Source organism: Hippopotamus amphibius, chromosome 5 (genome assembly GCF_030028045.1).
Source record: "Hippopotamus amphibius kiboko isolate mHipAmp2 chromosome 5, mHipAmp2.hap2, whole genome shotgun sequence".
NCBI lineage: Eukaryota > Metazoa > Chordata > Mammalia > Artiodactyla > Hippopotamidae > Hippopotamus > Hippopotamus amphibius.
In genome coordinates, this window is record NC_080190.1 from 79,190,430 (window position 1) to 79,212,726 (window position 22,297).

The 22,297-nt window shown below is 48.4% G+C and overlaps 1 protein-coding gene across 3 annotated transcripts in view; it reads left to right on the plus strand.

Annotated features, from left to right (window-relative positions):
- The window catches only part of GALNT2 (polypeptide N-acetylgalactosaminyltransferase 2), a 176,674-nt gene that overhangs the window by 132,918 nt on the left and 21,459 nt on the right, over positions 1-22,297 (plus strand). For all 3 annotated transcript variants that reach the window (XM_057734932.1, XM_057734933.1, XM_057734934.1), the window contains 7 exons: positions 5,713-5,811; positions 6,094-6,161; positions 6,420-6,485; positions 13,309-13,430; positions 15,482-15,569; positions 19,273-19,360; positions 20,451-20,554. In XM_057734932.1, the coding sequence (XP_057590915.1) occupies positions 5,713-5,811; positions 6,094-6,161; positions 6,420-6,485; positions 13,309-13,430; positions 15,482-15,569; positions 19,273-19,360; positions 20,451-20,554 (635 nt within the window). The remainder of the gene's footprint in view (positions 1-5,712; positions 5,812-6,093; positions 6,162-6,419; positions 6,486-13,308; positions 13,431-15,481; positions 15,570-19,272; positions 19,361-20,450; positions 20,555-22,297) is intronic.

Here is a 22,297-nt window from a genome sequence, read left to right on the forward strand (position 1 = left end):
TTACAAAACATAATTGAAGGAAGTTAAAAAAAAACCACTCAGTATTATAAAGACATTAATTCCCTTCAAATTAATCTATAAATTCATTGTAGTGTCACACGGTGCGTAAAGATCTGATCATCCTTAAGTTCATAAGGAAAAGCAGATGGCCACACATAGCCAGTAAAGTCCTGAGGAACAGCACACGGAGGACAACTTGCCTGTCGGATGTGAAGATCAACTTCAGAGCCACGGCTGGCCAGCAATGCAGGATGAGTACAGAGAGATGCACAGAGTGGAAGTGGACTGGAGGTCAGTGTGCGCACATAGAACATGGTGTGACAGCACGGGCAATGACGTAGTAAACTACTGACGCTGGGACAACAGACTAACCATGTGGCAAAAGATGAGATTACTTAGTCATACCATCCATAAAACTATGTCTAGGTAGGTAGATGGGTAACCTAAGTGTTAAAAACATTTTAAAAGTTAAAATATTTGGAGGAAAATCTATTATAATATATTAGAGACCTTAGGTTAGAAACCCTTTTCCTGAACATTACCCCAGGGCCACAGTTTGATAAATCAAAATAAAAAAATATGTTTGACAGAAGACGTCTTAAACAAAATTACAGGATCTGCCATAGACTTGAAGGTTTTTGCAGTGCGCATGGCTGCCGAAGGATGTTCTCCAGAGTGTATAAATTCCTATCATCAAATAATAACGAGGTGAAAACCTAACAAAAAGTGGATAAGAGTATGAGCGGGCAGTTAACGGAAGAGACAGTCTAATCAGCTCGCAACATATGAAAAGATGTGTGACCTCGCTCGTAATCAGGGAAATGAAAATTAGAATAAGAGGCTATTTCATACCAACCTGGTTGGCAAAATGTAAAAATCTGATGCTGTCAAGGGGTGGTGAGACTGTGGAGTGGCGTGAATGCTGCCCTGGTGGGTGGGATGAAGCTGGGAAAAGCCTTCGGAGGTCAGTTTGCTGAATCGAGTAAATCTACGACCAGCAGCCCTACCTGTGGGCACATGAGGCAGAGAGACTTTCTCACATATGCAAAAAGACAGTGTCCACGGTTGCATTGCTCCTAACAGAGAGAAACTGGCCATCAGCAGAAAGGGATTGAAAGTTGTGTGTTCCTACAAGGGACAGCTGTGTAGCAGTGGGTGTCAATGAAATAGAGCCGTGGGTGTCAAAACAGGTACATTCCCAAAGGCGGAGAAAGCAAGCCACAGTGTAGTGTCACCCATGCACATTTTGAACGTATGCAGAACAATACTATATGTTATTTGTGAAGATGTACACATGTAGTTTGTTGAAGACACACATAGGAGTACCGATGTATCAAATTTAGGGGAGTGGTTACCACTGGTGAAGATGGGGTTTGAGTTTGGGAGGACACGTCGGGACTATAACTATTACATGTCAGGTTTTATTTCATTTAAAAAATCTAAATCAGGGACTTCCCTGGTGGTCCAGTGGTTAAGAATCTGCCTTCCAATACAGGGGATACAGGTCTGATCCCTGTTCAAAGAACTAAGATCCCACATGCTGCAGGGCAACTAAGCCTGTGCACCGCAACTACTGAGCCCACATGCCACAACTAGAGAGAAGACCGCAACGAAGAGCCCTGCATGCCACAACGAGGACCCAATGCGGCCAAAAACAAAAACAAAACAGTTCTTTGTGGCACTCTCAATAACAGTAAAATAAAACTTTGAAACATGCTTCAAAAAAAATCTGAATCAAATGCCAATGTTGCAAAATATTAAGATTTGAAAAAGCTGAGTGGAAAGTACATGAGCGCTTGTATAACATCTTCTAGATTTTATGTGTGAAATGTCTTGCACATGTAACCACGATGATGGTGGTGATGACGAACTTGCCTGGGAAGAAGCAGGCCAGCTGCCTCTCTCCCCGAAGGCAACGGGACTGTTGGTTACCATGCTGAGTTGATAATGGTCCAAGACTTGATCCTTAGCTTTGTGAACTCAGGAAAATACATTTTTTATGTTTGTTTTTTTTTCCCCCCATGCTTTGCTTTGTATTTTTCTTAGCAGATCAAAGCTAGATTTGTCTTTCAGGGGTAGACTCAAACTAAAATCATAGACTGAATGAATCCAGAATGCCAGTTTAATAATTTGTGATGAGAAGTACACCTGACAGCAACCAGAACCTTGAAATACCGTGAATGATCCTGGTGTTGAATGCTTAGGGTTGCGGGGTCTACACATCCCTCTCCAGGGACCCTGCTGGCTTCAGAGGGGGGTTGAGAAGACGCCTAGGCCAGCCCCACAAGGCACCGTTGGCACACAGCTGCCACGTGCATATGATAACCCTTATTAGGACGACAGGGACCTTTCCAGTATTCAGAGTCCTTCTTCATTATTTGATCGTCCCAATAACCAGGCAAGATTGTAAGGGCCGGACTTCCCTGGTGGTCCAGTGGTTAAGACTCCATGCTTCCATGGCAGGGGGCGCGGGTTTGATCTCTGGTTGGAGAACTAAGATTCCAAATGCCACACAGTGCAATAAAAAAGTTTTAAAAAATTAAAAAAAAAAAAAGAATAATAACATTAAAGAAAAAAAGGTTGTAAGGGCCATTTTTACAAATGAGGAAGGATGCATCACCTTAGATCACTCAGTTACCAAGGTTACCACAGGCCAGACCAGCTAGCGTGGGGCTAGGGAGGCACGCTGGGGGCGTGGGGTAAAAGGCGTGTTTCTGTGCCCCTCTCCACACTGCAGAGCAGCCTTTCACCTTATTAAACAGAGCCTCTAGCTTCCCAGTCTGAGGTTGTGCGTTTGATTGTTTCATCAATGTCTTGACCACCGCAAGTGTAGCATCTGCGTCAAAGAAAAGCCTCCCCAGAGGCAGGTTCGTTCTGCACCCCAAGGGCTCAGGAGCTCACTGCACTTGATGTCAGTGGATTCAAAGTTCAGATGCAGTAGCCATCTGGTCTCAGAGAAATTTAAAGCTAAATGAGAGATTTTAAAAAGTCATTGTGTCCAGTTTTTTAAAGTCCCCGTTTTATTGGACAGGAAGTTACCAGAATGACCCTTGGAAACTCAAGTGAACTTGACCCCAAAGCCCATCCTTGGCATCACGCTGCTTCTGCTGCGTCGTCCGGGAGGGAGAACGGAACTGACTGCAGACTCTCCTTGCTGCCGACTCCAAATAAACCCCAGCTTCTCTCATTCCCAAAGAAGCTCAAGGATGAAGGTGCCCCTGGCAGCCAGCTCCCCTGGAGGGTTTCCATATCTGGAGGGCGTTCTTTCACCAGCTCTGGAGCAGAGAAGATTGCTTGGCAGGGACAGAGCTGTTTCATGCAAGATTTATTCTGCTTCTTTTTAAAGGCATTCTTCAAACACCCCCCCCCCCCTTTTCTTCTTGGCTCAGTGTGAAGACTTAGGATCTGAATTCGTATACTCACATATAACACTCAAACTCGGGGGTAAAAGATATTTCTCAGTTAGTACTTGTCCTCCCTTTCTACCTTAGGAATGGGATATACCTCTTAAGTTTCCTGATTGCCAAATCCTAGCAAAACTCGGTATCCAATGACTGTGTAGAGGAATTTTAATAAAACGATGTGAGTGCAGCAGCCCTGCGTGTTCTGAAAAATGTTTCCAGAGCCCCTTGAGAATTCCAAGTGCTCATGGGAGACGAGGCTCCTGCAGAGAAACAGAAAATGAGAGAATAGGACATGATTGGATCCGCCAAGTTTACTACACTTTGAGCCTGAAGAATGCTCCCTTCTCTCTTTTTGATTCTCACGTGGCTGCTGCAGCCCAAGCTCAGAAAGTCATTCTGCTCCATCTGCTGGGCTGAGCCCTCCCCACTGTGCGGGGTGAGGCCTGATGGCCGAGGGTACCGGCCTCCTATCCTGGGGTTCTTACTTCATTAACGTTGCAGATTGGGTTCTTGGGAATGACATTTGTTGGTAATTTGTTTACAGTTGAACCTTGCAGTTTCTTACTTCCTTAATCTAACAAGTGGTGAATTCTTGAAATTTAAAAAACAACAACCCTAGCCAATCAATCAACTTGTCATTAAAGAGAGCCCTCAGGAGCTATGATGATCTGTGACGTTAATTCCAGAATGCATTCTTTTCCCAAACGGTGACTGGTATATTATGTAGTTTTCTCGTGGTTAATTAAAATCCAGCTATCGATGTAACGAAATAAACAAAGGAAGCCCATTTTGTGATCTGACCTAACTGCTTTTTAATTGTGCTGTTCTCCTTGCTCATTTTCAAAATTTGCTCTCTGAAATCGTTTTCCCAGTCATGAGGGAAAATCAGTGTCTGTGGACCGTTTTCCTCCAAGGCATGGCTGAGCTCCAAAGATTTTTTTTTTTTAATCTTTCTCCTTTTCCTACTGATTTCCCATCTAATACAGATACCTTTAATTCTGGGAGCAGATCACTTACAGCTGTGGTCAGTTACATTAAGAGCTAAGGGGTAAAACAAGCTCTTGAAAATGTATTGGCCCCATGGAAGGTTTTCTGGCTTCTTCAGTGGAAATCACTGAAGTGATGCCAGTGCAGGGACCCCCAAATGGTAAATGCAGCATGGAGGGAACACATCCTGGGGGCTGGTGATGGTCCCTGCCCTACTGCAGGCAAGACCATCACCCTCTCCACCTTGGGTACAAAATGACTGGTTGAGAACTGCTTCCAGGGGCCAAAGATGCTTTAGCTGTCTGGCCCACCCCTTTCCCCTCCTGGCATCAGTAGTACCACCAGCCTGGTAACTCCCTGAACGCGCTCACACCACAATTGGACTGTTTGCAGAAGTCCTCGCAAGCTATAAGCCAGCCCACCTGTTCTCTGAGGATTCTCTGCTGCATCGCCTCTACACTGGCATGTTCTTCAAGTTCATGGAGCCTTCGAGGAACTCGAAGGGTCTCTTATGATGGGTTCTGCTGAGCCTGAGCTCCCTTTACTGGTCCTTTCTGTCTCCCAGTGGGTGCTGGCCTAGGGCTATAGAGTCCTGTGTTTTGAAACAGCCGTTCAGGGCCCTTGCAGCCTTGTGTCTGTCTGCAGAGACCAGACGTGACAAGTGCCTGTCGCAATCTGCCCATAGTTTACAGGCTTGAGTCAACTTTATTCAGAGCGTTCCTGGGTTCTTTCAGTACTGCTGAAAGTGGATGGAGGGAGCGGACGGGCTCAGGTGCTCACCCATCCTTCCCTCGCCCGCACCAACCTGCTCTGCGGTCACCTACGTCGTTTGGACGTGGTCTGGCGAGGTGAGGGGCATATGTTCTGCAGTCCAGGATTGGGGGAGCTGTCAGCAGGGTAACAGTTCACATGCTCGCTGCAGGCAAAGTAGGAAGCGAGAAAAGAGCAGCGGTGCACAGTTGCTTCTATCCCTCAGAAATAACCACTGTGAACTGTGAAAAGCACATCTATAGAGGTGTATCTGCATGTGAGACTAAATGGGATTTCACTGTTTTGAAACACACTTTTTTTTTTTCAACATGTTAGAAAGATGTTCTCAATATGTTACTTTTTGCTGAAATCTTTCATCTTTTAAAACGTTGCTCTGGTTGTGTTTTCCTGTTTCCTTCCTTGTTGCTGTTTCTCAGAACAGGCCAGGTCTCCTGCAGACAACAGGTCACACCGAGTGCCCCTCCTGCAGGGCCAGCTGCCTGCGCTGTTGGGGCCCTTGCCAGGGGCTGGTCCAGGCTTGTCGTTCAGGTCGGTCTTTCTCTCCCTGCAGGTGTCAGAGGAAGCAGTGGCGGGTGGATCTGCCGGCCACCAGCGTGGTGATCACGTTCCACAATGAAGCCAGATCGGCCTTGCTGAGGACAGTGGTCAGGTGAGGCTGGCAGCTGCTACACGTTGCCTGCCCATTGCAGCTCATGCACAGGGTGGGGGGCTTCCCGGCAGAGATGCTGAACAAGGGCTGGGTCCCCGGTGCCGCCAGGCCGCGGCTGTCTCTGAGGGTGCAGACAGGTCACCTGACTGCATCACAGGAGGCAGGAGGGGCTGGTGGCTCCTCCAACCAAGACTGGTGCCAAGGGATGAGAATCCCCCCCCCCACCCCGCCCCAGTCATACCCCTGAAAGGCCTGCAACTTTGTCTTTCTACCTTTCCTCAGTGTGCTTAAGAAAAGCCCACCCCACCTGATAAAAGAAATCATCCTGGTGGATGACTACAGCAGTGACCGTGAGTAGAGACCGACCCCCTCCCCCCCCCCCAGACTCCCCTCTGTCTGGCCCTTCTCCTGGGTGCCAGCCTTCCTGGGCTGTGGGTGGTAAGGATGGGTCTCAAGAAAAGGCCAGAGGTCGGGGCCACAGAAAGAGGGTGCCCCTCTGATTCCCCGAGGGGCTCGTCAGCCCATAGGTGATGGAGAATCACCGTCTCTGCATACCAAGCCCTCCGTTAACTTCAGGTTCAAAAGCTTTGTTTCTTTTCTTTTCCTAGCTGAAGATGGGGCTCTCTTGGGGAAAATTGAGAAAGTGCGGGTTCTCAGAAACGATCGGCGAGAAGGTAAGACTTTTCTTAATACCAAGACAGTTGAATTCTGACTTTTCCTGAGCCCAGTAATAACATGAAGAAATGTTTCAGCTACAAGAACAATTAACTGTCTCATCTTTTGTCTGCCTCCCTCCAGCAGAACCTCTTGGGAGCCTCTCCCAAGTAAACATAGGAAGGACATTGGAAGCTTAACTAATTGAAATTGTTTGTGTACTAAGGCAAGAGTTCAAGTTACGTTTTTATTCATGCGTTTAGAAAACTGGCTTCTCTCTTTCTTTCACAACCTAGGATGTCTCATCAGTCCCTTGAGTACTAGAATTAAGAAGAAAAACAGAGATTTAGCAATGAGAATTTTAATGACTCCATGCTCCAGGCATCTGATAAAATAACTGGGGTTCACGTTTGACAGGCTGCCCAAGGTGAACCATCCAAAAAAAGGGAAAGAGCGCTGTAATTACATGCATATTGGATTTTGCAAATGCCAGCCTCGAAACCTGCTTGCTGTCACTCTTGTCTTTGCTGGAGCTGAGCTCATCGAGTCCACTTTATTGGCAGTTATAAAAGAGACTCCAGAGGGGAAAACATTTCTTTGAAGTGTCTGGCAAGGAAGCTGAAAATCACAATGTAATTAACATCCAGTGCATCCATGCTGGTACAGAGCCTGTGGCTGGATTCTCTGCTCTGACATGGTCCTGAGAAATCTTTCTGTAGGAGAATGGCAGAGCTTTAAAACATGTTCCGTTTTTGCTGTTTGAGGATGACGTTTGATCCTGGAGTGCTGGCTGTGTCCTTTGATCTGTGAACATTGTCTTTCTTCTGGTCCCGTGTGCAGTCCAGCTGGAGTGAGGGAATGCAGTTTTTCTTAGCAAGAATCTAAGCAGCCAATAAAGTGGGTGAGCCTGTTAGGGCGATGTCATCAACACCATATTTTAACTGACTTAAGATCATCAGTGCAGATGCTCAAGATGCATGAACCATGGGGCCAGCCCTGCCCCTAAGCAAGCTGTTTGCTGGACTCATATCTGTCCCCCAAGCTGAGATTAAACCAAACTCTTGCATTGTATTTGTTTCTAAAGAAACTGCATAATAACTTGTTGAATTCAAACCCAAAGTGTCTGCTGGCACAGGGAAAAAAAGAAGTTAGCTTTCATGTTGGCATTTTGTAACCAACCAACCACATGCTAGCTTTATCAGAGAGTGCCTTTAACCTGCTTAGAAATCAAAAGCAGTGCTTCTAAATATAAACCTTCCATGTGCTTTTAAATTAGGCTGTTCACAGAACCCACATCGAGACGTTGTTTCAGGGAGGAGTGAGGAGGGGTGGCTGTGGGAAGCCAGATTATGGTAGACCTATGTGGAATGAGTCAGAAAATGCACACACACAAATGTTTGTGTGCTTGTGTGTGTGTCCCATGTAGTTAAACATATACACAAGGGCTCAAAGCGATGCTGCTAGGGGCAGAGAAAATCAGTTGCTTAAAATCCTGGCCTTGGGGTCATTTAGTGCCAGGGATTTAATTGTGCCAGCGATTCTTAATCTGGCTCTTCATTACAATCACTTGGGGAATTTAAAAGAAGACCACGCCTTGACCCTACCTGCAATTGAATAAAAAGGTTTGGATTTCTAGGGCTGGGGCCTGGACATCTGCATTTTGATAATACTGATGTACTTTGAAAGTTGAAAACCCAGTCCTTTTCTTTGTACAGATGGAAATATTAAAGCTGAAAGAGGCTAAGTGGCCTTTTCAAGGTCATCCAGCTATTTAATGACAGTAGTGGAGCCAAAACCACATTCATAGGTCAAGCTCTCTATTTGTCCTGTGTGCTTTTTATTCCTCCGTTCCTACTATCCTACCTGATGAATTGATTTTTTCCGATTTATTGAGATATAATTGACACATGGCATTGTATTTGTTTGCGGTGTACAACATAACGATTTGATATATGTATATATTGTGAAGTGCTCACCACAATAAGTTTAGTTAACACAGTCACACAGTCACAAATTTTTTTTCTTGTGATAAGAACTTTTAAGATCTACTCTCATGGCAACTTTCAAACATATGATACAGTATTATTAACCGTAGTCTCCATGCTGTACATCACATCCCCAGAACTTATCTGTCTTGTAACTGGAAGTTTGTACCTTTGACCACATTCACCCGGTTCCCTTGCCCCCACCTCTAGCAACCACCAATCTGTTCTCTGTTATCTATAAGTTGTTTTTAGATTCCGCATATTAGTGAGCTCATAGAGTGTTTGTCATTCTCTGTCTGGTTTATTTCACGTAGCATAATGCTCTCAAGTTCCATCTATGTTGTTGCTGCAAATGGCAGGATGTCTTTATTTATGGCTGAATAATATTCCTCTGTATGTGTGTGTATATTGCATTTTCTTTATCAGTTCATCCATCAGTGGACATTCAGGTTGCTTCCATTTCTTGGCTGTTATAAATAATGCTACAATGAACATGGGGGTGCAGATATCGCTTCAAGATAGTGGTATTATTTCCTTGAAATTGCTGGATCATATGGTAGTTATACTTTTAATTTTTGAAGACCCTCCATACTGTTTTTCACAGTGACAGTCCCACCAAAAGTGCACAGGGTTCCCTTTTCTCCATCCTCACCAACCTTGATATCTCTTGTCTTTTTGATGAGAGCCATTCAGACAAGTGTGAGGTGATATCTTATTATAGTTTTGGTTTGAATCACCTGATGATTAGTGATATTGGGCACCTCTTCATATACCTATTGTCCATTTGTATGTCTTCTTTGGAAAAAATGTCTTTTCAATTCCTCTGACCATTTTTAATCAGATTATTTTGCTTTCATTTTTGTTTTTGATATTGCTATTGAGTTATATGAGTTCTCTGTATATTTTGGGTATTAATCCCTTATCAGTTATATAATTTGCAAATACTCTCTCCCATTCCATAGGTTGCCTTTTCATTTTGTGAATAGTTTATTTTTGCTCCGCAGAAGCTTTTTAGTTTGATGTAATCCCATTTGTTTATTTTTGCTTTTGCTGCCTTTGCTTTGGTGTCAAATTAAAAAAATTATTGCCACCACTGATGTCAAGAAGCTTACCTATATTTTTTTGTAGAAGTTTTATGGTTTCAGGTCTCAACATTCAAGTCTTTAATCCATTTTGAGTTGATTTTTTGTGTGTGATGAGAGATAGGGGGTCCAGTTTCATACTTTTGCATGTGGCTGTCCAGTTTCCCAACATCATTTATTGAAGAGACCGTCCTTTCTCCGTTGTGTATTCTTGGTTCCTTTGTTGTAAATTAATGGCCGTGTGTGTGTGTGTGTGTGTGTGTGTGTGTGTGTGTGTGTTTATTTTTGGTCTCTCCGTTCTATCTTGTTGATCTATGTGCCTGTTTTTATGCCAAGGCCATACTGTTTTAATTACTATAGCTTTGTAATATTATATATATATATATTTTTTTTTTTTAGTGTTCCATTTTAATTTTTCTTGTAGCTTTTTAGCTATACATTTCTTTTAGTAGTTGCTCTGAGGATTACAACATGCATCTTTAACTTGTAACAGCCTATTTAGAGTCAATACGACTTTACATTAAATGTAAGAACTTTGCAACAGTGTAATTCCATTTCTATTCCCTGTCCTATGTACTGTTGCCATTTCCATTCCCTGTCCTGTGTACTGTTGTTGTCGTGTGTTTTGCTTCATGTATTGTTACGATATGTTTTAAGCCCCGCAATGCAGTGTTAAAATGTTTGCTTTATCCCAAATATGTTAGAATAATTTCTAAGTTTTGCTTGTTATTGATGCTATAGTAATTGTTTTCTTCTTTTTAAAATTTTTAATAAACGTTAAATTAAAAAAAAAGTTTGCTTTAAATACTCAGTTATCTTAAGAAATTAGAATATATGAATGGACTGTAAAATTTATCCTCGTATTTTTCGTTTCTAGTATCTTCATTTTTTCCCATAGATTCAGATTTCCCTCTAGTGTCATTTCCCTTCAGCCCAGAGAACCTTTAGAGCTTTATTTTTTTCTTGTAGGAAATAAGATCCCTCAATTTCTATTTATCTGAAAAGTCTTTCTTTCTCCTTTATTACTGAAGAGTATTTTCTCTGAATAGAATTCTGAGTTGACCATTAGTTTTTCTTTCCGCCCTGTAAAAATGTCATTCCAGTGTCTTCTGGCCTCTGTTTTTCCGTTTAGAATGTAGTTGTCATCTGCATGGTTGATTCTTTGTATGTTATGGGTTGTTTCCTCTCACTGATTTCCAGATTATCTCTTTATCTTTTTTTAGCAATTTGACTGTGACCTCCCTAGGTCTGATTTTCTTTTTCTTTTTTCTTTTCTTTTTTTAGTCAAAGCTCTTGTTTTGAAAATATAAAATTTAATTAATTAACTTATTTTTGGCTGCATTGGGTCTTTTTTAAATTAATTAATTTATTGGCTGCATTGGGTCTTCGTTGCTGCACATAGGCTTTCTCTAGCTTTGGCGAGCAGGGGCTATTCTTCATTGCGGCGCGTGGGCTCCTTATTGCAGTGGCTTCTCTTATTGCAAAGCATGGGCTCTAGGTGCGTGGGTTTCAGCAGTTGCGGCACACAGGCTCAATAGTTGTGGCTCATGGGCTCTAGATCTAGAGCACAGGCTCAATAGTTGTGGCGCATGGGTTTAGTTGCTCTGAGGCATGTGGGATCTTCCTGGAGCAGGGCTCGAACCCGTGTCCCCTGCACTGGCAGGCAGATTCTTAACCACTGCACCACCAAGGAAGTCCCCTGATGCTTTTTATTTATCCTGCTGCAGGTGTGCTGATCCCTTTGAATAAGTAAATTGAAGTTTTCACCAAATTTGGGAAATTTTTGGCCAACCCAGTTATTTCTTCATATGTTTTTTTATGGCTCATTCTTGGACTCTAGATGCACACGTTATACCACTTGATATTGTCCATAGGTTACTTAGGCTTTTTTTCTCTTTCAGTACTTTTTTCTCTGTGTTTACCACATAGATCAATTTCTGTTGATCCATCTTTAAGTTCACTGGTCCTTCTGACATCTCTAATCTGCTGTTAAGCCCACTCAGTGAATTTTTCATTTCAAATAATTGCAGTTTTCAGTTCTGAAATATCCATATAAGTCTTGTAGTTTTCGTTTCTCTCCTGAGATTCCCCATGTTCGTGCATTCCGATCTTCATTTCCTTGGAGTTCTTGGACATAGTTAAATACCTGCTTTAAAATCCTCACCTATTAATTTCAACATCTGAGTCATCTCAGGGTGAGTTTCTATTGACTTTTCTTCTCTTGAATGTGGATCACATTTTTCTCTTCTCGTCTGCTAATTTTTTAAATTTTATATTAGATATTGTGAATGGTATGTTGTAGAGGCACTGGATTCTGTTATCTTTCTCTAGAGTGTTGATCTTTGTTACACTGGGCAATTAAATTATTAACTCATGACCTTGAACTTGCATAGGCTCGTCCTTGTGCTTTTGCTAGGCTGAGTAAATCTTGGGTGAATCTGAGACGTAGTCTGCATTCCTACATGTGTTCCCTCTGGAGTTTCTGTAGAACTGAGGTGTTTACCAGGCCCTTCTAAGTGCCAGAAATTGTGTCCTTGATTCCAGCTGAAATCTTAATTCTTTCTGTCTTCTAATTGTTTCTCTCCATGGACTCCTTGGGGTCTCCCCTGTGCCTGCAGTTTCAGGAGTCAGCCAAGGATTTAAGGGCAGTTCTCACCAGATTTAGGACTTACCTCCTTCCCAGGATCTCTTCCTTCTGTTTTCAGCCACTCTGGAAACCCCAGACTCTTCCCTCTGACACCTCAAGCCAAAGAGGCTGCATTGCAGTGGCTTGGAGAGTAACATCGGGGGAAAATACCATGTAAACAGGGATTTCACTCTGTGTGATTTTCTTCTTTTAAGGGTGAATGCCCTCTAGTTTCTGCCTGCCCCTGGCTACTCTAGCCCTTTCCAATAGTTGCATTTTCTATTTTGCTAAGTTTATACTTGTTCTCTGAGAGAGGGTTTGCCTGTTACAAGCTGCTTCATGATACTAGAACTAGAAATCGTTGGCCTTTTTCTCCTACTCGAGCATGCAGTTCTTTAAGAATCATTGCAAATCCTTTTTGACCACCGCGCTGCATAAAGAACTCACAACACTGTCCTCCCTGGTTGTGAAAAATCTCATCCTCTCCATGTGTAAAGCCCAGCGTACATAGCAGAAGCCACGTGTGACCACACCATCTAGTGATGAACATACTATGTGCGATAATAAAAATGATATTATTAATAGATCACAACTATATACATTGTGTACTTTGACCAATAGTGTATCTAATTTTGTGTAAAAGCCAAACAGCTGGGCTCTGTCATTTATGTTATTTTGGCTTGTGGTAAGTCTTAGAAGACAAAGATATTCACAACTCTGTTATCATTAAATTATCGCCATTAAAATCGGCTGCATTAGCACTTGAAGTGTCTGGGTGACACATCCCTTAGCCCAGTTAATTAAGAAACTCTGTTGCTGTGTCAAAGGAAAGCAGTTGTAGAAGTTCCGCATTTCAGTTGCTTGATAAAGGAGACTTCAATGATGTAAAAGCCTTCCTCATAAGGCAGTAGTTCCAAGTTGTTTTCTCAGTCACCCAGTTAAGTTACCAAAAAGGTCCAGACAGAACCCTCGTCTGAGTAACCTCAAGGTGGTATCAATCCCTCCAAGCAGGTTCACGATAAACTCTGTGCCCAGCGAGGGGGCTGTGTGGGGAGGTATCAGGGCAGGTGCTGGGGGGTTGCCGTCCTCGTTCCTTTTTCTCGGGTTCCCCGGGGTTCTCCCCTGACGTGTTTGTGAACTCCCTCCACAGGCCTGATGCGCTCACGGGTGCGGGGGGCCGACGCGGCCCAGGCCAAGGTCCTGACGTTCCTGGACAGCCACTGCGAGTGCAACGAGCACTGGCTGGAGCCCCTCCTGGAGAGGGTGGCCGAGGTGAGGGTGCGGCCAGGGCAAGGGCCTCTGGGATGTTGTCCTATGAGTATTTTATCCACTGTCGGAATCTATCAGTGGGGGAAAAATCATTTGGCAGGTAGGAGACCAGGGTGAGCAGGGGCGGGTGAGAGCCTGGTTCCTCTAAGACAGCCCTCGCCCTAGGCGGGTCTTCCTTCCCTGCTTGAAGCTTTGCACTGACTCTGAGCTCAGAGGGGGCAGAGAGACGGGGACCCCCCCCCGCAGGGCCCCCAGCCCGGCCGTGCTGCCCGGAGACCCGGGCTGCGGCTTGTGGGCAAGGGCAGCCCCAGCCACACAGGGACGCGTGAGGCCGTCGGGTGAGCCAGGATTGTGCCCCTGTACCTTCTAGAAGCACCAGCGGTAGTGTTACGTTCGGCCTTTTGTGATGACTCTCTTGCTTTCTGCCTGCTTTATTGACTTTCTTTCCTCCCTGCTGAGAGAGCACTTCCTTGGGACAATAAAGCAAATGTCATGAAAGTCCTGCAGAAATATTAAAGGAACAAGTCATTTTTTGCACCATAGCAAGGATCGCTGATGGGCAGTGAGTCATGAAACATGAAATAACGCAAACTACTAGTGTGGCGATCGTCATGTTTGCTGCCGTTGACTGAGTGCTTCCTACGTGCTGGGCGCTTTATGCGTTACCTCACTCCAGATTTCACGCCCGTTTCACAGTTGAGGGAACTGGGGCTCAGGGAACCCTCATCACTTAACCGAAAGGCATACAGGGGGCCGAGCCCGCGCTGCAAAGCGGGTTTCACTGAGTCCCTCCCTGAGCCCCTGCGTGCGCACGTTGCACACCCCCACCCGGCTGTGCCCCGGGGACGCAGAAGCAGAATGAAAGCTGCACCAAGATATCTGGGCACAGGGAGGCCACATGCTTCGTGGTCGGACTGTCGGAATTATTTAACTAGCCTCCCCTCTTGAAGCAAGGAGGGGAAGAGTTAAGAATAGTCATTCTTACTCATTCCAATCCTATCAAAAGAAATCAGAATGAAGGGAGTGGACTCAGACGTGGGGCAGGTCAGGTCTGCGGCGCCATCCCTGGGCCGAGCCGGGCAGGGAGGACGGTGCCCTCTGCTCTCGGGCGCCGCACTGGAAACCTGCAGCTGGCGGCGTGGAGCTTTCCGCTGCTCTCTGAGTGTGATCCTGTGATGTGTTCTGTGCGTCTCTCTGCTGGTTCTGTTCCTCTCTTGTTTTCCGAAGTCTCTCTGGCTGGGTCAGGTTCTGTCCACGGCTCAGGGAGGTGTCCCCCTTACGTTCCCTGTGGGTGTGGGGCAGTGCCCTCCCCAGCATCTACCAGCCCAGCGTAAAGAGGGCAGGCAAGTTCAAAGGCCTTGTGTTCACAGAGTCTTACCAGAGCAGTGACGTCGTGGCATAAAGAAAGGCCTCAGCCTAAGGGAATGTTTTGTGTTTGGTAGAATCACCGGTGAGACAGACTCAGGCTCTGGGTTCTCGAGTCGGTTCGGTCACCATCTGCTGTGATGAGGTTGGAGCCTCCACACCACACTGCTCCCAGGCCTGTGGATGTGTCCCTGCTGTACTTTGATGTGTGGACGTCTCAGCCGTGGGTCCTTTCCGGAGGTTTCCCGCAGCTCACAAATTACTGATGTTTAAGTACAGCTGAGCTTAGATTCTTTCAGAGTGAAAGTTACTCCGTGGTTGAAGTTTGACATCTGGGAAAACACTAAATAAAACACTGTAGTCTCATGCTGGTGCTTTCGGAGATGCAGTCAGCAACTCTTAACTCCTTTGGAATTCATAAAAATTGACATTTGCTCCTAGCTATGAGGGAAAAAAGAAAGATCAGGAGTGGTGCCGGGAGATACTTGCCCTCAGCCCAGGGAACACACGCGGGGCGGCCCCCCGCCCTCGGGCACCTCCTCTGGGGCAGCGTCCTCTGCGCCCCCGACCCCTGGCACAGCGCAGGGCGGCCCAGGGCAGAGGGTGGCGGGGGGGGGGAGGGTGTCCCCCCACCCCCACACGGGTCCCGGTCGGCTCTGACACCTGCTCTTGGCTTCACTGCGTTTCAGGACAGGACCCGCGTCGTGTCCCCCATCATCGATGTCATCAACATGGACAACTTTCAGTACGTGGGCGCGTCCGCAGACTTAAAAGGCGGTAGGTACTGCTCGGGGCCCGGCCCGTCTGCGCGGGTCACAGGGACAGGGACAGCGCCTGCACGCGGCCGTGCGGGGCCGCGGCCGAGGGCGCCCCTGTGCTCCACGCGTGGGGCTCACCAGGGGACCGGAACGGCCTCGCCTCCCTTGGACGGCGGCCACAGTTCCCGTCCTTCTCATCTGTTGGGCCTCGTGTCGCTGCGGTGACGTGCGGCTTGGTGTACAGAGCCATCCCCACGGGAGCTGGTGTGGAGACTCCAGGCTGACAGGGTTCTGCCTCTGCACCCGCGCCCCCCCCCCCCCCCCCCACCATAGCCTCCGTCTCCTGCCGTAAACCCATCCACCTGGCTCACCCCTGCCTGCTGGGCCCCGAGGCCTGCAGAGCGCAGGGCTCCCACAGCCTGGCTGTCGGCCCCTCCTCCCCACCGGCCACCCACATCCCGCCGCCTCTGGGGAACCTTTTGTCTGAATAACCCCACCCGTTCCCTGGGGGTCCTCACGGCTCAGGTGTGACCCCTCAAGCCCTCCCTCCGCAGGGTCCCACAGTGATTTGTCTAATGCTCTCTTCACCTTCTTAAAAATTATCGAAGGCCCCAGAGAACTCTGTTCACGTGGGCTGTGCCGATCAGCGTTTGCTGTGTTAGGAAGGCCGAGAAACGGTGAGAGCACGCGGTGATGGAGGCACACCTGTGCCGCCCGTCCACGCTGGCATCTCCTGTCCTGCAGCTTCCAGAGGACTCCATCCTGCCCTTTGGAAAAATGAGATTGAAAGGGGCCTTAGTATAAATATGAAAGGAGTTTTGACGTCACAGACCCTCTGAAAGGGCCTGAGGACCCCAGGGGCTCCTGGACTCCACCTGGGGAACTGCTGTTCTTGTGAGGAGCTTCATGAAGCTGATGGGTGTACAGGAGTCATATGAGCCCTGCCTGAAGGGCTGGGCTCCTACTGTTGTCCCTGTGTCCCCAGGACTGTGTGTATGGGGCTGACCTGTGGCCCGCAGGCTCCCCTGTGTTCCAGGGACTATATGTATGGGGGTGACCTGTGGCCCACAGACTCCCCTGTGTCCCCAGGACTCTGTGTGTATGGTGGTGACCTGTGGCCCGCAGGCTCCCCTGTGTTCCAGGGACTGTGTGTATGGGGGTGACCTGTGGCCCGCAGGCTCCCCTGTGTCCCCAGGACTCTGTGTATGGGGGTGACCTGTGGCCCGCAGGCTCCCCTGTGTCCCCAGGACTATGTGTGTATGGGGGTGACCTGTGGCCCGCAGGCTCCCCTGTGTCCCCAGGACTCTGTGTGTATGGTGGTGACCTGTGGCCCGTAGGCTCCCCTGTGTCCCTAGGACTGTGTGTGTATGGGGGTGACCTGTGGCCCGCAGGCTCCCCTGTGTCCCCAGGACTCTGTGTATGGGGGTGACCTGTGGCCCGCAAGCTCCCCTGTGTCCCCAGGACTATGTGTGTAGGGGGGTGACCTGTGGCCCGCAGGGCTCCCGCACAGCCCAGTGGTAAATGCTTCCTGGTCTGAAACGCAGCTGGTTGGCAGCCTGGCCTCTTAGAACTAGGCTGAGAGCTAAGAACTGAGCACAGTCTGCTGTAAAAAGAGATGTAGAAGAGATGTCAGAGCCTTTGCCTTCCGTGTGTATTTTATTCAGTATTGGTTCTTCACACCTGAGATAAGTGAGCTCTTTTTTTTTTTTTTTTTTTTTTCCCCAGCAGCCCAGAACCCCAGTTTCTTTGTGTAAACTAAGGGGCTTCTTTTCCCACCTCTAACGTTTTGAACAGATTAGAAGACGGACTATTCCAGACAGACACACAGGCTGAGGGTCAACTGATATCAAAAAAGAAGACAGTAAAAACTGTGACATTGGACAGAACCTCAAGGAGCAGAATGCTGGGGCCGGCCAGGGAGGCCCAGGTTCTGGTGCCTCTTTCAGGCCGTGTCGCCACAGGGAGCCATTTCCCCTCTGGTCCTCAGCATCCCCATCTGAGAAATGGGGTCATAATAGTGCAGGTGCACAGGGCGGCTGGGGTGGGGGGGGGCAGGGCCGTGACCAGGCAGTGCCCACCCGAGGCCTAGCTGGCGACAGTCGTGCTGGGAGGATGCACTTAGTCTGGGAAACAAGTCTCAGGAGATTCTTAGCAAGTGGTGAGCACACAGGGGCTTTAAAGAGTTCAGACCCGTGGCTGTCAAGAAAGCATTAGTGTCCAGAGTGTCTCTCCCCCAAGGATCTGCAGGAGCTGAGATGTGATGGCTCTCCGTCTCCTGCGGCAGCTGCTTACGGAGCAGGTGCGGGACCGTGAGGTGCCCTGCGTGGGTGCGGCCTCCTGCTGCCCCAGGGCCGGGCCAGATTCCCTCTACCAGCATTTTGTGAAACCCCGTTTAGGAACAAAATCAAGGATGATGTTTTTACCAGATTTTTAAAAATCTAATATAGCTTAACTCTTTGGACCAAATTAATAAAATAAATAATAATGAACACTTCGCCCAAAATGCAGGTCATGTTATGTCAGCTGGCCAGTCGAGGCCTTTGTGTCCTGCCAGCAACACAGCTGGGACGTTCGTTTTCCTCTGGCTGCCGGTGGTTGTGTGTGAGGCCGGCTCTGCCTGGGGAAAGCTGGGCTCCGCTGAGCCGGTATCGGTTTCCTCTCTGTGCGTTCCTGTCCCCGCTGCCTGGCCCCCCAGCCCCTCACTCCCCTTTGCCAGCCTGCTCTGCTCTGCAGGGACAGCTGGGGCACCTTCTTGTCCTCTGGTTGAGCGGTAACGTGTGCCGCGCCGGCCCAGGAGCCCCTGAGCCCCCATCCCATTCTGCTCTGTTCAGGCTGCAGGCACCAGGGCTGTCAGGTCAGACAGACCCTGGATTCAGAGCACGCAGATGAAGAATCTGAGCTTAGGCATTGCACCAGCCCTGAGGACAGAAAGCCTGTTGGCAGAGGGCTGAGGGCTGCACCGTCCTGGAGCAGTGAGGCTTGGCTGTCAGACCCTAGCAGCGCGGACCATGCTCTGGGAGAGCGTCCGCAGGTGGGGTGTGCCAGGTACCTTCTGAGTAAGGACAGGACCTGACAGCTGTGGGCCAGGGGCCTGCCAAAGCCAGCAACCACGTCCAGGTGCCAGGCCCGAGCCCTGCCACCCTGCACAGCCTGTGAATTCTAGAAGTGACCTGGGGCAGGTGTCATGTTAGCAGAAGGAAAGCTCGCTTTTGTTGGTTCATTTCCACCTAAATGTTCTCTCCCCCACCTCGTCCCACCCCGTGTAGTTGGGCTGCAGTCAAGAGAGACTGGAGAGACCGAGTTGGCGGCCCAGGAACCCTTGTCCCTCCCTGCCGTCCCTTCCCTGGGACCGTGTTGGACGCACCTGGCAGACTTTTTTCTTAAATCCAATGCTCTTCTTTCTTGCCTCCTTACAGCCCTTGGATGTGCAATGATATCCCCTCACAGACTCCAGCTCTCTTATTTCACATGTATTCTCATGCATTTTGGTTTTAGAAAAGGCTGACCCACATTTTCTGTTTTGGGTTAGCTTCTTGGGGAAAGAAGATTTTGATATGCGCCCTCCCCGCTGGTCTCCCTGCCCTGCTCCACCCCCCAGTCACTCTCTCTTCCCTCTGCATCTTCTTTGTTTGCTTTTTTTCTTTTTCCTTTGTTTGGTTTTCAGTAAGTCCATCCCCAGATACCAAATATACAGCATCCTGTGTTCCTTCTGTGACCGGCAGGTTTTGACTGGAACTTGGTGTTCAAATGGGATTACATGACGCCTGAGCAGAGACGGTCCCGGCAGGGGAACCCGGTCGCCCCCATAAAGTAAGTGCCAGGCATCCTTCGGGTGCCCTTCTCTGGGGTCGCAGATGAGACAGCGGGCTCCACGTTCCCTGGGACCTAATCGAGCTGTCACCTTCGAGCCACACCCCCATTCCCCTCGGCTTAGCTCAAGGGAGAGTCTCTGCCACCAGGTCATAGGATAAAGTACTTGGAGATTTTTTCTGTGTACACACGTCAAATCTGCCCGTTGCACGTCCTTTGTGTCTATAAGGCAGAGCACCTTCCGCGCAGGGCGGGGTCTCAGGCTGCCTTCAGCGGCTGGGGAAGGGCTGGGCCGTGCGTGTGAGCGCCACCCCAACCGCAGCGGCTCTCTTTGCTCCGTGGGCTCCGCTCTCCTGTGTGCCCACAGAGGAGGCACTTGTATCACTACCCGCTGGCTTCGAGCCACGCCCGGGAGGGAGGGGGAGGATGCCTCTCCGGGGACACGTGGTTAAGGGGAGCCCCTCAGACGTCGGCACTGTCTACCCTGCGGCCGCCAGCGCTGTCTGCCCTGCGGCGTCTGTCCCCCGTCAGCAGTGCGCTCCAGACATGCAGCGCAGGGCCTTGACATCTCACAGCGGCTCCGCGGGGACAGGGCTGGGTTCTGTCGCTGGCCTGTCCCCGGGCTGAGGGGGAAACGAGAAGATGACGGTCCGTCCAACAGAGGAGGCAGCTGCCCCGGGCTGAGGATGAAGACAAGGATAGCTGGCGTCATGGAGCGCTTCCCATGTGCGCCAGGTGCTCTACACCTGTTACTGTTTGTCATCCTCCCAGGAGACTGCAGCACAGAAAAGCCAAGCGCTGGCCTAGGGTGCCGTCAGCGAGCATCCCAGCCCCAGCGGCCGCTCTCTTGTAGGGAGGCTTCGTGCAGCCCCTCGCACTTGGCAGCACCTGAGCAGGGAACGCGGGGGGCACTTGAAGACAGCAAGGGTTCAGCAGAGAGGGGCACCCAGAGCCCTGAGCCAAAGACCATGGTTGTGCTGTTGTTTTTAGGGTCAGCTTGTAGACGTGACCTTGGCATTAGAATGCTGGCGATCTAACCTTGACCTTCGATCTCTCCCTCTCTTCCCTTCCACCCTCTCTGCCTCTTTAGAACCCCTATGATTGCTGGAGGGTTGTTCGTGATGGATAAGTTCTATTTTGAAGAACTGGGGAAGTATGACATGATGATGGATGTGTGGGGAGGAGAAAACCTGGGTACGTATGAGCCTTGCATCTTCGGACACCAAACTGTTTCCAATTCTGCTGAGACCGTGGTCTTTTCCTGCCCACCAGGAGGGGTAGAAATGAAAAGTGGAAGCTTTGTAGAGACTGTTAGGTGAGAGTTTGTGGTATGCAGGGTGCCAGTTGGAAAAGGCTTGTGAGGACGTTAAAGTGACCGTTTGCCGAACATAATTAGTCCCCCCATGAAGTATCAACAGCACACTTTTTACTCTTAAAAGTGTCTTGGGTTGGGCGTTAGAATATGTCACTTTAAGAGTGCAGGATTCTAGATACAGATTAAGTCTTTGAAGGAAAATGCACACTTTTTTAATGTTATCTGAATCCAAGGGTTTAGAAAGCAAGCTGACAAAAACGGGGGGAGTATTTCAGGCTCTAGGATTCATTTTTAGCGACGTAGGGCGGACAGTGAGCCCTGGCAAAGCCTGTCGGGCTGGCTGAGGGGGTGGAGAGGCCGTAGCACTTCGTCCCTTCTTGACTACTTTGTGAATGGTTCTACTTTGTTTTCGTTTTGTTTTGTTTTTTGGTAACGCATCTGAATGATTTTTACCCATGTTTAGGGACAGTGAAATTTTATAGACTTTGGTCTTTATTGGTAGCTGTATTGTATTTACTGCATAAAGATAAAAAAAGACTCCTGTTTTATTTGTGTGCTTGTTTAGGGGTTTTTTGGTTTGTTTCACTTGAAGCTTTTTAGCTGAGTCTCCTTGGCTATTGGATGCTGTTAAATTACATTCTCCCCTAGGTAGAGGTACCCTGGGAGCGAGGCGGGGTGAGGAGAAGGAGAAAAAAAAGGATGTCACTTTTCGTAGTTTTTACTTGTAACAGACTTTGGTTTCTTTATTTTTTATCTTAAAAAGACTAGACTAAAAATAAAAAGACTAGACTAGACAAGCCCATTATTTTCCTCTCATTTTATGATATTGTTAGTGATAACATCTCATCTATGGAGAGAGGTTGTTGCCTTGGTTGATTCTGAAAGCTTCTTTAGACTCAGTAACTACACCAGAACGAAGGACCCGAGTCTTTTGAGCCTTTTGGTTTTTTTAATGCTACACTGACAGGTAGGCAGGACTTGATTGAAGTCTTTCTCGAGCATGAAAGGCTTCAGAAGGATTGTTAACCTTCTGAAGGGAGTTCTGAGTCACCCTGCAGACATCCCTGGGGAAGCCCAGGCAGCCAGGACCACCACCCAGAGGTGGCGTTTGCCTCAGGGTGTGCCGTCAGGCTTATTTGGGTGGAGGGCAGTCCGGCCTTTTATGTCAGGGTGTACAAAGAGTGTTGATTTGAATATCAAAGGAGACCTTGCACCCGGAGACCAGCTGGAGGGGAGATAATCTTTAATGTTGCCTGGTTTATTATTGGTTTGGTTTGTATGTTTACGTAGCTGTGCCCTGTGCGAGGTTCCCTGGAAGGGCTCCAGGGGCTCAGGTGGGGTGATGCATGGTGGGCGGGGAGAAAGGACTGGGGCCACCCTGCCTGGGCACTGCTGGCATCATGGCACCTCCTCCCGTGACAGGCTCTGATGCAGCCACCCTGGAGGCTCTTCCCTCGTCAGGGTTAAACAGGCACAAGGGTTTCAGCAGGAAGAGTCCGTGATATGAGTCTTTCTCTCTTCTTGGCGCTGCTCAGACTTGATTTACTGGGTGCTGCATGCACACCCCCCAGCGATTGTCCACCCTGAGGGCTCATGTGGGCGCCTGTTAGGAGAGGCAGGGG